This window comes from Choristoneura fumiferana, chromosome 16 (genome assembly GCF_025370935.1).
Source record: "Choristoneura fumiferana chromosome 16, NRCan_CFum_1, whole genome shotgun sequence".
NCBI classification, from domain to species: domain Eukaryota; kingdom Metazoa; phylum Arthropoda; class Insecta; order Lepidoptera; family Tortricidae; genus Choristoneura; species Choristoneura fumiferana.
Window position 1 is genome coordinate 16,148,317 of NC_133487.1, and position 19,064 is coordinate 16,167,380.

Sequence of the window (19,064 nt, forward strand, 5' to 3'; positions counted from 1 at the left end):
AAGTGTGTATGTAGACAATAAGGCCTCAGATCTTTATGAAATCACGGTTCGTCTTAAAAGTCATGTCTCCGTAATATAGAGTATTTATATTTATACCAATCTTTGGATCATGAACAGCATCGTTTACCCACGTGGCGGCGCGGGCGCAACAATGCGCTGACGCAAGCGGCGCCAATAGTTTACTAGGCGACAAGACGCTTGCAATAGTATCTGACATTTACGTGTCTCTCTCAAGGCCGGGTGACAGATACCGGGGATCTATGCAATCACGAATACCTAGAGATGATAGATTTTAGCTAAAACGTGGCGAATTCGGCTCAGTGAAAGTCAATTAAGTAGTATCTTGGATAAAAAAAATATAACAAAAAATTGAACCGGCTACAAAAAACCATAAAAAAAAATTCTACCAGTCTGAAGTCGGTCGGTGCCTCAGCACGAGCCAGCAGGAGTGGATCTACCTCACCTACGCACTTTATATTGGGCTTCAATCACTCCTGCTGGCTCGTGCTGAGGCACGACCGACTTCAGACTGGTAGAAAATATTTTCTTGGTTTTTGTAGTTGGTTCAATTTTTTGTACAATTTTTTGTCACGCTTTTTTACTGTAAATAATTTAAAATACAATAGCTTAATATCAACTGCTCGTCACCTTTTACGAAAGATTGCTTTTTCCGATGCAGAGACGTTAATTATTGAGGAGTCCTGGTGCTTCACCACCCTTTTTACCATATACATTACGAGGAGCATAAATTGCCTAGCAACTGTGTCAAAGTAATTAAAATTCAACCCGTGAAATACTTGTTATTTAGTAGTAAGTAACTCCAATGGTCAACTTTGGTCTTCATCATCAGTTCTTCTTCCCCAAATGATGATTTTTCAAGAGCAAATGCACGAGCTACTATTAAATATATCCAATTTACTATAGGTGTCCCTACCACATTTGAAGAGTTCACTCGATTTCCTTAAGATCCAATCATCAGATCCTGATTTGGTGCTTATGGGACCTAATTGATGACATTCTAGACGAACGCAAAAAAAATATTCAAATCGGTTCATAAATGACGGAGTTCTGAGGTAACAAACTCCTCCTTTTTTGAAATCGGTTAAAAATAGCATTCTATTTAGTTCATTTAGATTTGTAAAGAAAATAACGTCAGTCCGTGCTAAAAGAAACGTGCCGCGCACGGAGTTCTTCTAACACGCAAACGGCCACTATCGCAATGACTGAATTGATTAGGTATACATGACGATGTTGAATTTATACCTAGTGCCATCCACGCAGACGCGTGATTTTGTCAAAATTAGCCATTAATGACATTGTAATAAGAACCACGGCACGCGTCATCGTGAATGACTCTACCTATAATTAGGTTAAGCGATCCGAAATCCGAATTAAAATTTTCCTTTGATAAACAAAAACAAACGCTATTGATTATCACTATTATCAGACGAAAGTCAATAAAAACAAACATATTTCAATTGATCCAAACAAACAATATCCGATCATATCGAAAATACAAACTGAGACATGGATGCACAGAAAAATCAGAAAAAGAGACCAGCGCTGGGAATCGAACCCAGGTCCTCAGCATTCCGTGCTGCGTGCCTTACCCCTATACTACCACTGGACAGGAGTACAGACACGAATTTCTCCTATGCTCATAAATCTCAGGTTGCTTTTTTCTACTACGCTACTTAAGCAGCAGCACTAGCGACATCTATGTTTAGCTCTCATCGAGAGACGTAACACCCTTTCGGAACTAACAGCACACCTCACCCCTCACTCACTCACTCACTCACTCGTATGGGATGGCCGTAAAAGTAACAAATTCGGAGTTAAAAAAATACAAAAAGACTCCAAATAACTAATCATACTCGTAATATCCGATCAATTGAGTTCCGTAAAAATCGGTAATACAATACCTACCTGCATTAATATCTGCCACAGCGGAGCGTATAAAAATATCTGACTTGTCCTACCGGCAATAGAATTAGTGTCAGATATTTTATACGGATTTCTGTCACGTGTTCTTAAATTTAATAACGAATCCGGCTTCGTGGTGTCAGAATACTAAAGCTATTAGTGAAGGCACGTTTGAACCCGGCGACTTTAACCCGTGCCGTGTCTACCGTGTAGTTGAAGGTGTTCAACTGGTCTTGGTTCACAGTACGCTCTTGCTTAGATGCAAGGTGACCCTTTTGGAATCAAAAAAATGTATATCCGCATAAATAGCATTAGAAAAATCCGCATATCGGATGCCCGTTATTTCTCATACAAATTTAGTACAACATTGAACTGGCATAATAATAAATCCATATAATTGAAATAATGCATCGATTTTTCCCCCGGAAATCCCTGCACAGGCAAAATCGTTAGAGCCATTTCCGAAATCCTAAAATAAAAATAAAAGAATAAAATATTTACAAGTTTAAAATCACATAGGCATTGGTACAGTCACCAGCATTAATATCTGCCACAGCGGAGCGTGCCAAAATATCTGACATGTCCTTCCGGCCCTAGAAATAGAGTCGTATCAGATATTTATGCACGCTTGTTGTATCAGATGTTGGTGCTGGTGACTGTACGTTAAGCCATCAGAACGGCTAAGCCATATGAAGATCATAATAAGTTTGTCTTGTTTATAGGTAACTAGTGTTTAACTGCGGCTTTGCACACGTAAATCATAGATCCAGCACCTGAATTGAAATTTAGGGTTTTTTTTAAATTTCCGAAAATTTAATCGTGGTTTTCATTAACGTTACATTAAAAACAATCATGTCAAATTTTATCAATCTAAGCCCAGCGGTTGTTATTTCGAGATTTTATCCCTATCCCGTGGGAATATCGGAATAAAAAGTAGGCTATGTTTCATTCCAGATGTCCAGCTATCTACATTCCAAATTTCATAACTCTAAGCCCAGCGGTTGATATTTAGAGATTATATCCCTATATCGTGGGATATCGGGATATCGGGATAAAAAGTATCCTATGTTTTAATCCAGGTTATAAACTACCTTTTTGCCAAATTTCATCCAAATCCGTTAATTAAAAAGTAACCTATGTTTATTCCAGATGTCCAGCTATCTACATACCAAATTTCATCCAAATCCGTCCAGCCGTTTCTGCGCGAAGGAGTAACTCTCACTCACTCACAAACTTTCGCATTTATAATATTATAGTAGGATAGTTGTACGGTACTTGTTCTCGGTTAAACCTATGACGTGGTAGAGCTCTTTTTCCTTATTTTTAGACGAGACAAATTGACAAAAGCATTATGTAGATAATTTTCCTATTATTCACTCGTTGTGACAATCAGAAAAACTATTCATAAAACAGGTGACTAACTTAGTTTTATGCCAGCAGGGCTACTACGAAACTCGAAACTCGAAGTTCCTGTCGTGCGGTCGCTCTCGCTCTCGTATTAAATAGTATAAGTGTCAGAGGGAAAGCACGACACGAACTTCGAGTTTCGAGTTTCGTAGTAGCCCTGTAGGTACCCGCGTTAGGCTGCGTTTACACCAGAGATATGCAAGGATGCGTTGCGAAGAATGTGTTTGTCATGAACCAATAGAGACGCTTTATTTACTTATCCCCGCTCCTCCGAGCTTGTTTCCTGTAGAGAACTAAGAAATTACGAACCAGAGTCTATAAGAAGCCTGAAGTGGAAGGCTGCGAGGACTCATTATAGATATTTAAACGTGCAAACATCGTGCATATTATAATACTCTTTGCATCGTGCAAGTATTACAAAATACATTATGTAACTATAAATCATTAATATTTGTTCTGAACTCTATCTCAGGATCACAGCCTTCCGCTCTAACGAGGACTGGAATTTCACAGTCAAACAAAAAATTGCTACCGTGCAAATCCGGTAATATTCCTAACCGAAGCTATTTAGCGATTCGTGACAAAATCGCTTAACTGAACTACCTGCATTACTGGTGTTGCTTTCATTATCAACAAGTAATTACATACGGTTCACATAACATTATACAGCGAGCCGATAGTCTTTGTCACTGATCAGATCAAACACGACTACTCGTAACCAGCACGGCGAGTATGTTCTCTGTTCATTGCGCAGCCGAATGTTCACCAAACTGTTGTTACCTGATAGTACACGTATTATTATTGGCCTTATAAAGAGGGTTAAAGTCAATAAAAAGCAATCCGAGGAGCCATAGTCATTTCCTTGGATTTTCTCCGCGGCATCGAATCAGAAATGAAGGTATCCAGAAGAACCAAAGTGAGCGACATAGCTCGAAGAACTGTCAAAGAGTGCGTATCTAGTCGCTTAATTTTTCAAGGTCATACATATTTAATGTAATGGTGTTCTTTGAAACAGGCCTATTACCAGCAGCAGAAGACTATCGGCTGACAATAATGGAGATGATGACACGCAGTGAATATATTATGTATGATATCGTCACTACAAAAAGCTGTATCTCAAAACTGATAATTTTTCTGAGTGTTCATCACTAAAATTATTTTCAATACGAGATTTTTACAAGCTTTTTATTTACGTATAACTTACTCTGTTGATTGTTATTGTTTTTGGGTCAAATCTTGTAAGTTAATTTTGAACCACTACCCGTGGTCGGATATACTTGTAATTTGGTGTACATAATATAAGTTGAATGACGATGCTAGTTCAGTCAACAAAAAGCACAGTCAGCAAAAAACTTTTATTAAAAATGTTTTTTTTACCAGAATAGTGACGATATAGCATCCGCTACACGCATACAGTCGTGGCCTGGCTTTACATACGTCAGTCATCAAGCTAAAGCAATATGGCAGTAAACTACTGTATGTAATTGCACTAATTACAGAGTAGACATATGTACATTACGTGTCAATAGCGCTTCAGACTTGTGTTATTTCTTATGATAATTTTTTGTCAAGCTCCATTTGTTAGGACTGGGTGATTAAAATCGGTGTGTTAATTACTTCAAGGGTTTATTGGAAGACTGATATCATCGAGAACATAACTAATGAGAACAGTAATGACAGATGACCGTTAAAACCGATAAGTTCTCGAATGGAGATCGCAGATCGGCAAGCGCAGCGTTGGACCAACGAGATGAACGGATGAACTGATGAAAGCCGCAGGTTCACGGACACAGGCCTCTTCCAACCGAAGCACGAGGTATATGGGGGAGGCATATGTCCAACAGTAGACCTCCTAGGCTGATATAATGATGATGAGAGTTGTCGTGGATGCAAGTAGGGAGTTGTCGTTTATTGTGGCGTTCTAAGGGGGGAGGCCTTTCCTAGTGGACGTCTTGCGGCTGATCCTGATGATGATGATTTATTAAGTTTTTTTTAATCTTAATTTATTATGGAACTTTGATCAAAAGATAATCAACATGTCAGTTCCAAAAGGCCATTTAGTAAGTTGGTTTTACATAAACGGCTGTAAGTACCAAATAATATTATGTTGAAAGAATCGCTGTGACCGAAAAAGTTGTACCCAACTAAAACAATATCGGTCCATAACAGGCGGTTCTAATAAGACAGTTGTTAGAATTAACAGTGTAGTGAATTGACATTTAAGGCCACTAAAGTTCATTTCAGACAACATGACGCATATTTCTCATAAACATATTCCACCGAGAAATAATATACCTCTAGCATGCCTCATAGCAAAACGTCACTAGGTATTAATACAATATACAACATTCATAATGTCAAAAACATGAATGTTGCTACGTCCTTGTTTGTACTGACTAAATTAAGAACATCTTGTACTTACTTATAAATACGGTCCCACAACAGAGCACAGGCCTTCACTCAGAATGAAACGTCTTACATTGTAGTTCCTACGTAGGCCCAGTTGCAATTGGGAACTTTACATACGCTATTAAATTTATTCGCAGGCATGTGCAGGTTTCCTCGCGATGTGTTCCTTCACTTCAAAATTCATGGTTAATTTCATAAACTCCGCACATAGGCCAACCACTAAGTCCCACGGCCTCTTGCCTAATGCTATCTGGTTTTAATTAAACCCGTGATCCCTTCTCAATGCAAACGTCCGTCCGTCCGGTACAATAGCCATAGCTAACGTGTTGTCCTTGCTATCGACAATGAGATATAGTGGCTATTATACAGACGGACCGAGAAACAAACGCCAAACAATTATGTAATTTACACCACAATCCAGTGACACCCACGATCTGCCGTATAAAGATTATGGGCAGAATGGTGTATGCTCACGGAAATGGTATACTTAACGTTATATCATGTCATAATGTTAACTAAGATTAGGTAAATAATGCATTAATTTCAAAGCATAAAAAACTTGCTAATTACTGGTCAAATTAATTTAATGTCAAAAGTCAATTTGGTGTATATTATTTTACAAAATATTACGATTAGAGACATGAAATTTGGTGCGGGTGTCTTTACCTACATTCCCGAACATGTACCTCAAAGCATTGTATTTGTAGCATGTGATTGAAAAGATTATAATATTTCCCCAATCTCTGAACAGTGTCACAATATAATATTTAAATACTAAATTGCATTTAGCGCCTACAAAAACGAATAGCAATGGTACTGACCCACATGTCGGCGTGTGGTTGCGGTGAGAGAGAGGCAGGCGCGGACGAGACCGCCGAGTCCGCCGGTGGAGACTTCTGCGGCAAGGTAATATGAATTAATTAATTAATAGCACCGAAGAAACAATTTTCATTAACTACAGCGATAATTGAGGGCATATTTTTCTTATTAATTGTATTGCTTGCTGATGTACTTTAACTCCAAAAAGGGGTGGCATTTAACCACAACAAGCAAAAATAATTATGGTCCAAGATGTTGCATTATTGCTTATTGACCCTTGGGTTGAAGACGGCCAGTACTTATACTTTCACTTGTTTCTTTGTCTGCACATCTTTGATGATCTTGGCAAATAAGTTATACTCTCTTGGACTCTTTAATAATGTATAAGATCTCTTCTTCTAGCTATATGAAGAGAAACATCTTAATGGTATAATTAAATTCATCTTATAAATGATTAATTTCGACGTGCAATAATGTGAATTTAATTGCTATTGCTACATTGGACAAGGAGCAATGCGAGTCACTCACCCGATAAAACGTTTCTTTTCTGTGCTGTATGTCTGTTTTCAGATCTTCCCGGTCACTATTCTCTTTGCTCTGTAACAAAAGACAGTTAATATTAATAAATATGGATAATAAAATAATTGTAAGAACCAAAACATTACCTACACACAGACAAATTCATTGTCATAAGACGTTGCTATTTAAAAAATATAGGCGTCGGGAATATTTAATAGTTAAATGTTAAATAATTATAACATTCGGCGTAATTTAGTTCCAGATATGTGACTTATTTATTAGTAGTGAAGATTGCAAAAGATGAAAACGTCACATTTTATTAGTCAACGTCTCCCGTTACTCCCGTATCGCTCTTTTTACACATGAGCAAACTTTGCTACGAAACAACTCACAGACGTCACACCGTTTATCCCAGCATTTCTAGTTCCTATATAACCTCCTTTCCTTCCTTTTGTTCCTTTTGATATAACCTTGTCGACTTAGCCGCGTTATATAGGGTTAGTCTTTTTAAAGTAGGTATTGTACGTAAGGGTACGCTCTTGTAATTGGACCATACACTAGGAATCCGTTCTAGTTGAAATCCACATACTTATAGTCCGCTCTCCTTGTAATATGATGATGTAACTTGGACTTCCACAAACCTCTCTAATTCTTTGAAAGCTCACCTTGACAGCACCCTTAGGGTTAGATACAAAGGTAGCTCACTATAGCGATACCACTAAACTTGACGGTGACGATCAAGTCTAGGTTAGTAACTTTACGCTCACTAAGCTCAGTTCAGATCTGCAAGGCTACTACGAAACTCGAAGTTCGTGTCGTGCGGTCCCTCTGACACTTATACTATTTAATACGAGAGCGACAGGGACGGTTTCGAGTTTCGTAGTAGCCCTGCTGCATGTACAGTCACCAGCACCAATTGCACGCTTCGCTGTGGCAAATATTAAAGCTGGTGACTGTATAAGTGCTAGATGCATTACTCGTACATTTCGACACTCGATTGGCCATGCTGCTTGCTGACCGAAATCCGAAGAAAGAACGTCGGAAGTTGGGTTTATGCGTCCGAGTTCAGAACCGTCGTTGGCGCGATGCAGGATGTTGGAGTTTCTATATTTGCTCACTAGATGGCGATAGGATTCGCTTTATCAGCCCACTTCCCCTTTAGACCGGTGGTTGGTGCAGTGTGGAGTGCAGTCGGTTCTTCATGTGGGCGCTTGCAATGCTAGTTGCACGGTTCCATTCCATGGTCGCTCAGAGCCTTTTTCGCGAGCAATGAGTTGAGTTGCGTGACTAATGACACTTATAGTCGCTACAGCCACTTCAAACTAGCTCCCTTTACGGCCTTTCAAAGTAACAGGTACAACTTGCATGATTTTTCTTAGTTAAAACTGTACTTAAGGGTGAAATAGACTTGATTCGCGCACCATCCCGGCACCAATGTACAATATCGACTAAACCCACTTTAGAAACTTAAGTAGAGTCGATACATTAACGTAATATTGTCAAAACCAGAGTCATCAATCTTAATAATAAGCCTCTCGCCTCATTATCCCGGAGCACCACCGTGAAACGGGCGACGTGATATAACAAACATTAGCTTATTAACACCCACATTGTTGATGGCAACGTAACATTATGACAAGGCATGTTCAAGTGTAAAAGTATGGCTTTTAGAAAATTGGAAGGCGTGTGTTGAAAGGTTGTTGGTGAAAATGGCTACAATGTCCAATGAGAAAACTGGGTTTTGTTTTAGGATCAAGAAAGTTTAATATAATTAATAAATAGTCTAACACTATTTAAAGTTTTCAGATCAGTTATTTAGTACAGTCACCAGCATTAATATCTGCCACAGCGGAGCGTGCAAAAATATCTGACACGTCCTTCCGGTCCTAGAAATAAAGTCGTATCAGATATTTAATATGCACGCTTGTTGTGCCAACGCAATCAAAAAATATAGCCGTTTATGCTGCAAATTTTCGACGCTCACAAGGGAATCAAAACCTACAGGGTACTTCCCGTGAACTCAGATTCTTGAAATTTGGTACAAAGCAACGTCTTATAGCACAGATAAAGGAAAAATTGCGAAAAGCATAAATTTTTAGTTACATCATAAAAATAAAATATTTGTACGGAACAATCGGTGCGCGAGTCCGAGTCGCACTTGCCCGGTTTTTTTTTCTATAAAATAAGACATGACAGCATATCTAGATTCGATTCATTCATGAATATCAAATTTTCTAGGTAGTTAACCATTTCACACCTGACTTTCTTTCGCCGGCTGAGCAAAAAAAAAAAATTTACGACTCGTCATTTCCTTTGTACAAACAGCGTGCGAATCCAAATTTGGCACCGTATAAAAAAGAAACTCCGTTAAATCTAATTCAAGCAAGTACTATAATTATATCAAAACTAATCGCAAAAACTAGAGATGCTAGTTCAAAGCGAAAGTCGATAGAAAGCATCGAGTTATCAACTATCGATGTACATCAGCGATGGTACGGTTTGATTATAGTCATGTTTGACTATAGTCGAATAAATTATAATAAAAAATCGTGACACATTCGAAACAAAACGGTAGGTCTCACCATCGTATCAATTATGTTCAAGTCATGGTTCGACGCAAGAAAACTTTACCTCTTTCTAGGTGGTACTTTTATAGTGCAGTGTCATCAATCAAGAACATCGTCATTGTCGCCCCTTAAGGAATTATTTAAGATCTACGTCGTGTTAGGTAACCTATATATTGTGTAGGTGTACAAGAAGTAACTACCACAACTTTAAGATCTTAAAAATTAAAAATTCATTTCTTACCAATAGCATTGAACTTCATCAACTAAGGACGTTTTTGCTAACTTTAATTGCATTTTCTTTCATCCAACCTACGTAAGTACCTATAACAAATATGCAAGTAAACATTGCAATCAAAATAAAAAATCATGTCGGAAGACACCTAAGCAGAATTACAAAACCTATGTCTATCACTAACGTAGCGTACCTACATCCTTTTCATAGGTATTATTTTATATTCATATGATAGTCGTAGGTAACTGTACACTGTACTACACAACTTCCTTGGTACGCTATGAAGCAATGATTGCCCAAATATAACTGGGTAGATATGAGATAGGTATTTGTGAACGCTTATAAGCAAGTAATTCTCATTTTAGAGAATGTGGGTAATAGGAATCTAGTTCACAAACTCAATGCGGATACCACGTAACAATCCCAAATACAGTTCGTATCAAAAACTTGTAAATTATTCCATTTAAGTACAATATATAATGCTGCGCCGGTGTCGATAACTTCAAATTTATGGATATCGAGATCAAAGTTATCGATACCGCGAGAAATACAACCATATACCTTACGGTTTGTGTGATACACTGTATCAAGAAGTAATAAGGGGTTATTTAGAATAATTTAATGCCAATGATTAGGGTATAAATTTGAGACCAAATTTTCGTAACACTGACACTAACTGAACTATGCAAAGGATCAAGTAAGAACAAGATATCATAATTAAAGTGTCTAAACTATTCAGTCCGTGGTGTATGGAAACAAATTGCGCGATTTAATCAGTATTTGACTATAAATCACTGCTTAGACGAATTCCTATAATGCACGAACCGAGAGGCCTGGGAACTGGGACAACTAGTGACTAAACAAACAGCCAGAGTGACAAGGACAGCTGTCCGGGCTTTATCATGCTACACAAAGACCAGTCCAGTTTTGACCGGTTCATGTTTTACATTTTGTAGGCTATCAATCTCTCGTGATTTCAGTACAACAGAATTGTGGACAAATTCTACTTACTCTGTGCCCTTAGTGTAAGTTTCGGTTACGAAATACGTCTCGATCGCGTTCGCGTTAAAATCTCAATTTTTATGCAAACACGAACAGCGCCTCTAGCGGAACGTTTGCGATGTTCGTGTTTTCATGCAAATTGAGATTTTAACGCAAACGCGATCGAGACGTATTTTGTAACCGAAAACTTACACTAAGGGCACAGGATAAAAAAGGATATTTATCTCGATCGCGATAAAGCGATCTCTCCCGTACCTACAACTATTTAGATACAGAAACTAATACCAATACTTCAAGTAGGTGACTTTGACTTGAAAATAACATTCTGCTAAATTTATTGCGGCGCATTCTTCCCGGCAATGATGGTATTTCCCTTCGGTCTTTCCGAAAGCGCTGCTAGTTAAAAAAAAAATACGTGTAAAGGAGCCCATTGCGGCCTACTTACTGAATAAATGATTTGAATTTGAGTTGGCGGTAACGACGTTTTATATTTAACAGTTTATATTGCACATTTGATTGTTAAATCATTCATTAAAATTAATAGTTAACCAAATGACATTCACGCCGTGTCAACGCGTGTGACAGTAAGAATTCACAATACCACAGAATAGATAAAATAGAACACGCCAATACAATTTCAACTTTTCAAGAGCGCCGGCGCATCACTATCTATCACTACGGCAAAGATTACTCCTGTTTGAACAATACTCAGATTTCGCAGCTTTCGTTATCTGACTACTAATTACTCGGAACAATGCAGTGAAAGTTATTTTGGTCAGTTTCCAACTGATGTGACTGTTGAACAAACGGAGAGGTTATTCCGGACGTATCAGGTGTGAGATGGGAATGGGCTTTCTATGTGAGATTTCTCGACCGTATTGTGCAGATGTCTCTAACCCTAAATGTGGTAACGACTTTTAAGTTAGTTGTTAATTAACAACATTATATTATTAGTTAATTGAATAAAAAAATCGTATAACAAAAATTTAACAGACTAAAAAAACCATGAAAATATTTTTCTACCAGTCTGAAGTCGGTGCCTCAGCACGAGCCAGCAGGAGTGGACCTATAGTCGCCTACCTCACCTACGCACCACATATTGGGCTTCAATCACTCTTGCTGGCTCGTGCTGAGGCACCGACTTCAGACTGGTAGAAAATTATTTTCATGGTTTTTTCTAGTCGGTTCAGTTTTTTAGTATACAATTTTTTACCACGCTTTTTAGTGTAAATAATCTAAGATGAAATACTTTAATGTCAATTGCTCGTCACCTTTTACAAAAGATTGCTTTTTCCGATGCAGAGACTTTCATTATTGAGGAGTCCTGGTGCTTCACCACCGATTCCATTTCACCATATGCATTACGAGGAGCATAAATTGCTTAGCAACTTCACCAAATGCACGAGTTACTACTAAATATATCAAAATTACCATAGGCGTCCCTACAAAATTTTAAGAGTTCCATCAATTTCCATAGGATCCAATCATCACTTCCTGATTTGGTGCTTATGGGAGCTAATTGAAGACATTCCTGGTTTGGTTCATAAATGACGGAGTTCTGAGGTAACAAACATAAAAAAATACAACCGAATTGATGACCTCTACCTTTTTTGAAGTCGGTTAAAAATACAACCGAATCGATAACCTCCTCCTGGTTTGAAGTCGTAAATTAAGTGTTTTCTTTCAAAGCAAAAAAAGCAAAGGAGCAACGAAACTTTTTTATTCATAAAAACTATATTTAGGCGTCTCGACGGCCAGTAATTTTTTTTTCTCTTAACCGATTTTTTGTAAAGAAGTTTTTTTCAAGTGCGTCAGGCTGGGCATTAGGTTTAACCCTTACCGTGCCGAGTGTGCTAAATTCAATTGCATCAAAGCGTCTTCGACCACCCTACTCGAATTTGAATTGCATAATTGAATACTTCGATTCGATAGTGGCTTTTTACCCGACTGCCAAAAGGAGGGTTATGTTTTTCGAGCGTATGTATGTATGTTCATTTCTTTGACCCTCGCTGCAGCCTAAGCGGCTGGACGAATTTCAACATATGAGGTATCATTAGATATGTCATAACTGTCGGAGTGATATAGGCTATATATTATTTCAATATGGCGTTTGCGAAAAAAATATGGCATAGGAATGAAAAAAAAATGTATTGTATCAAATTGTATTGTGTGTGTGTTATTGTGTCTGTTTATTGTATTGTATTGTATCAATATGGGTATCAAATGAAATCTAATAAAAAGTGTACCCATATAAAAAAGTTAAAACATAAATTTATCAAAAAAACTGTAAAATAAGGAATAAAACATGAAAAAATTAAAAATAAAAAAAATAAAAAAAAAAAAGGACATGCGTCTTTGAATGAAATCATATGCGTCAGTTGATTGAAATCATAGCGCTTATTCTTACAAAAGCAGATGCGTCAAACAAAAAACATAATTGCACAAAATACCGCTATAAAACACAATCCTAGCTACACCACATGAAAAAACCAAATCATAGCCCGCCAATGACCCATATAAACAGTATTAATAAAGCCCACCTATGACCCACGGAAACAATGTGCCATTGCCATTGCCACGGCCGGGAAAGCGTGCCCTCAGGGTCAGCGATGATGCCTTGACTAATGGCGCAGGCCCACAATCACGGAGGATGATGGTTAAGATGATTCGAACTTCGATATAGACAGACGATTGTATTTGCTAGATTGCTGGTTCTTAAAGTTTGTGCTATGAGACTATAATTATTTAATAGTAGCTACGAGTACTATAACAGATATCACACTCGTGTTTGATAGTGACTATACAAGGTGGTTAATTAAATAATTGAAAACCTGGAAGTAGTTTGTTTAGAATCGAGAGTAAAATCAAATATACCTACCTACTACAGGAAGGGGTTTTACAGGAGCAAATAATTAAAATATAGATTTAACTCGCCAAACTGAATGACATTAGTTCAGCGTCTTTTAAAAATGTACAAACGTAAAAAAAACGCCGTTTTTTTTTTAAATCCCGTCTTTACCATGCCCACTTTAAATGTTACAAAAGCTAAATACGCCAGTGACTTTTCGTAATGAGGCTGTATAAGTATTATTAGATGATTTCTACGTCGATGAACGTCGAGGTAAATATTACTCGTGTAAAAATAGCGTGATAAGTCCCGTTTATGGTATTTTGACTATGAGTGAGAATCACGAAAGTTTAAAACGTTAGATGATTTCTGATTATTTAATACTGGCCATTTTTCTGTCAGTGTTTGATTTTATAAACCTTGGGGTGCCTGAGATTTTTAGTTTAATAATTAGTACCTCAGAGTTTCTTTGCGCGATAGAATCCGGAATACGGAAATTCGTCGAAGATCTAAAGTCACTGACATAGCTGGAAAAATATGCTAATTGAAGTGGCAATGGGCAGGCCACATCGCTCGAAGAACAGATAACCGTTGGAGGAGAAAAGTCCTCGAGTGGCGACTACGAACCGGAAGACGAAGCGTTGGCAGGCCTCCCACCAGGTGGACTGACGACATCGTGAGAGTAGCGGGAAAAAGGTGGATGCAAGTGGCGAGTTGTCGTTCATTGTGGCGTTCTAAGGGGGAGGCCTTTGTCCAGCAGTGGTCGTCTTCCGGCTGATGATGATGATGATGAATTAGTACCTCAAATTAAACAATAATGGATAAATGCGAGGTATGATCCATCCGGAAGACATAAAATGCTACACTTAAGCTTCTGCAAGGATATTTAAAAGTAGATATATATACACCTGAATAAATTCAGTGTTAAAACAAGCTCAAATTTGCAAAGGAGTAAGATTTGTGTTTTATAACCGCGACAAAGCCTGACGTGCCAAACTTGTTCACTACTTAGTAGCAGAGATAGGTATCGCAGCATGAGTCAGTCTTGCCAAACCATCGGTTCACACACGACCGACCACTGTCCGCTCACTGCCCAGGAATGCATTGTTGTTATAATTATAGGCAAATGGCTTGAGAACAGATAAGATTACATCTTAGATTTAGCTTACATTGATACGATACTGGAACTAAGGCAAATCCGACGTGTCTACTATCTGCACAAAGATGAATAGAACGTGTTGATTAGGGCATTTCTAACTTATGTCACTTAAGTACGTGGGCGTTTTCAGAAAAAGTTATTGAAACGACTTTTTTTTAGATTTGGATAAAATTTCGTTTTCCTACTCAGAATCAGGAGCACTTTCGATTGTAATAGGGGAAAAATAGTGTCCCAGGTTTTTCATGTAATTTTGTGTTATCCATTCACTACCGCCACAGAAACGTGTATGAAAACGGTAACGTAATGGAATAAAAAAAATCACACACACCATTGAATTGCTTCGCAGGTTTGTGCAGGTTTCCTCACGATGTTTTCCTTCACCGCAAAGCTCGTGGTAAATTTCAAATGTAATTCCGCACATGAATTTCGAAAAACTCAGAGGTGCGAGCCGGGGTTTGAACTCACGACCCTCAGCTTGAGAGGCGATAGGTCAAATCACTATGCCACCACGGCTTTTTTTCTATTTCATAATTTACACATTAGGATATTCCTGAGAAAGGACTCTACTTGGGATTTCGGTTATTGTCCAAACAGTAGACTCGTTGTACAAAATTGTTTTTACCTAAAGGCTCTAAAGGTGTATTGGGATTATTTGTATCTATACGAAAATTTTGTTTGCACTTGCTTTGCCTTGTTTATTTATAGTCCTTATTCCATTGGCGGATTTTCTATAAAATTATCATCATTTTCATTGCGACATATGGCCCATATGATATGGGGTAGGGACTAGGGAGGCAAGTGTGTGGCACTTCTCTTAAATCTCACACTACACCATTTCATTCAACTTTAATTAAGTTTACTCATCTTTTCTTGTAGTTGTATTTAGCATTTTAGCGGTTTATATTAACTGTAACTATAAACGCATCTTTTTTTTGTGTTTTCACAAGATTTACCTACAAAATTTTTAATCATTAAATTAAATCACTTGTTTTAGTTTTCATTATTATTATTTGTCTATTTTTATGTAGGTATTTTAAGTTTAGGTTAGTTTTATTTTAATTGATATGTAGTTATGTCAAAATATGTAATTGAATCAATGGATTACATGTCAATTTCTTTACCGAAAAAAAAAATTGAATGAAAATTGAAACTTGGCAGACATGTCTTAAGGATCATAGTGGTGCTTAGTGCAAAAGAGGAAGGGATTTTCGCTTTTTCACGGAGATAAAGCCATGCTCGTTAACCAATATATTTAGCATGATCAATAGACCTCTTGTATGTAGCTATGTGAATTAATACAATTCATACATAATAATATGGAAATGAGTCGTACCGCATTGTGAAGCATCATATAAATGACTGTCCACATTTTATGTCAAATTAACGTCATGACATTGCTTGCGCCTCGCAATAAAGATTAACCGTAATATTTACGGTTATGGGCCCATGATAATAGTTACTGGAGACCGGTATTATAAAGAAATTGATTTGAATAATGTTTAGTAGTTTGCTATAACTATTACGATACGATACTTAATAAACGTGTCAAGGTACGAAGTGTATGCATTTTTATGCACCAATCATACTAGCCTGTTGCCCGCGACTCCGTTTGCGTAGTATTCGTTTATCGCTAACTCGCGGGAACTATGCAATTTTCCGGGATAAACACTATCCTATGTCCTTCTCCGGACCTTACAGATCATAGCTCATTAGAGCCACCAGCCGACCAGCACCGCCTCGACTTTCGGCGTCCACTCGTTGCCGCCAGGTAGTCCACGGGTGGATGCCGCGTTGACAACGAGTGGACCTCGCGTGGTCCACGAATTTCCTAGTAGTCACTATGGCGGCGAGCAGCGGGCTATCACCGAGTGGTCCACTCACCGTCCGCGCGTGGACACCTCGCGAGTGAGGCGATCCGGTGACGCTACGGAGTTGATGTAGTGAGCGCATGCCCATACAAATCCATATAAAGAACACTAACCGCTCGAGGCGATTCATCTGAATCAAACAAACACAAGGTAACAAACAAACAGTAAAAAGGTCTTCGAACTTACAGAACCGCAGAAATGACCTATGCTGTAACTCACACAAGAAAGACAAACAAACAATTACACAACCGGTCGTAAATGGAAACGGCCATCGCTCACATTGCGTAATCGAATATTCGCAAAGTATTCGTTAAATCGTTATGGAATCGATTCGGAACATCAGTGCATGTGCATCCGGTAAAAGTGATACGTTATCAGATATTGTAGTCTACTTAACAACTTCACTGTCTTCATACAATTTATATATTTATTTATTAACCAATGATACAGCATTATAATGCGCTGTAAATTTAAACACATGTAATAACAATACCAAATAATAACAAAAAAAAAACTTCCACGAACTACCCCACGTTCACCTGTGGAAGAAAACTAGATAAAGATCTCTTTTCATTCGGCTAGTAGGTTAAATAAATACTTGTAACAACGTAAAAATTTCCTGTACGTCATCGATCTGCAAATCCACTTCGCTTTCCACCACGCGTTCCATATCAACGTCCATTTCGTCCATACATGTGCGTCCGCGCAGGTGTCCCGCCCACAGCGTCCTACTTCGCCACTTTCCCAAACAAGTATACATGCCGTTTAGGGTTGTCGACTAGAGCAAATTATTAAGTATAAATTAATGAATAGTAAATATAAATTTTAATTGGAAAATTTACAAGAACTATTAAAACTTTGTCCTATGATTTGACGAAATTCTTGAAGATAATTCTTTTAAGATTGTACGAATTAACTAGCGTACTTTTTATAAACTATCAGAACGGGATTCTCCCATAAATTTTTATGGCAATAGCTAATCGTTACGTCACGTTATTTCTTTTAAAACAACTAAAATCTTCTGCAGTTAATTGAAAACTAATCTGATTTTCAGCGCTTAATATGTATAGACAATAATTAATAGGAAATATTCGTATTCGACCAAATGTTCGGAAATTTTTACTGTATTGAGCCATGTAGGTATGATCTGAGTGTTAAATGTGTTATTTTTATGAGGTACAGTGAGGCTCTATTTGTTTTTGTTGACACTGTAGCTTTATTTACCAATTGATCAAGTCTTTATGCTGATAAATTAAGCAAGTTTTTGTTTTAATCAAGAGTTAAATTAAATTGATTAAATTACAACATTTAAAAAATTAGAAATGAATCATTATTCTAGTTTCTACTTAGGAATTAATTAAGTATGCCGAATATTCGGTTCGGTAAAAGTTTTACCGAACATTCGGCCGAATATTCGTATTCGGTGAAAGTCATGATCAGCCCATCTCTAGTACTTACTATGAAATGTGGCAAATCAACTTGTCTTTTCCAGGTCTAATCTACATAGGGTATGAATTAATGATGATAAATGTAGTGTAGTCAACTATAACTATTGTGATAAATGGCAACCTGAGACGGTAGAGCTTCCACACGTGACGGTAATAAAAAAAAGGTAATTAGATTTTTCATTCGATCAAAGCCCTAAAAAACAATTCACGAAACTTGTAGGGCAAAGGGATTATACGTTCCGTAGAAAGTAAAGCTTGATTGATTAGATTGCTAAACGTTGCATTTAGATTAGAATTCCGAATCATTCATATTGAAATTTGTGATTGATAAATATCACAAGTTAGAGGTGTGCCGGAATAAGCAAGTGGTAGTCAATAACAAAAACCCACGCTTTAAAGGCAGTGTAAGAAAGAGTTTAATTTCTTTGCCATGTAGATTGTCATGTTTTAATGTAATTTGTAAGAATTCTTTATTATTTACTAAAAGCAACAAATACGGCTCACACTTCGTACAAAGTTGTAAAGTTGTTTTTAATTTTTTTATAACAACATATTTATCTTATGTAGAGTGCAACAGTATAAAGACTAGACCTCTCCCAGCGAATTTCTCTAACTGTACAGAGAGGTAATGCCGCCAGTGTGTTGGGGTCTATGCCGCAGGAGGGCCTCCTAGATGGTGTTTTCTTTTTATAGTTAGGTATATTTATGTTGTTTTTTTATTAATTTTGTTTCCTATCATATTATTGTATCTTGTGTTGTGTATAATCTTCTTTAATAAAAAATTACCTATAAGACTAGACTATAAATCGCAGGATGTCACATTTACATAAACTGTTCTAAAAATATTATTTTATCCTCTTTCA

The 19,064-nt window shown here is 37.4% G+C and overlaps 1 protein-coding gene across 7 annotated transcripts in view; it reads right to left on the reverse strand.

The window, feature by feature from the left end:
* LOC141436292 (uncharacterized) overlaps positions 1–19,064 on the reverse strand; it is a gene marked incomplete at its 5' end in the record, with an annotated part of 183,851 nt that overhangs the window by 59,635 nt on the left and 105,152 nt on the right. For 4 of the 7 annotated variants that reach the window (XM_074099199.1, XM_074099203.1, XM_074099197.1 and 1 more), the window contains 2 exon segments: positions 6,561–6,635; positions 7,087–7,155. In XM_074099199.1, coding sequence (XP_073955300.1) covers positions 6,561–6,635; positions 7,087–7,155 — 144 coding nt within the window. 7 annotated transcript variants of the gene reach the window in all.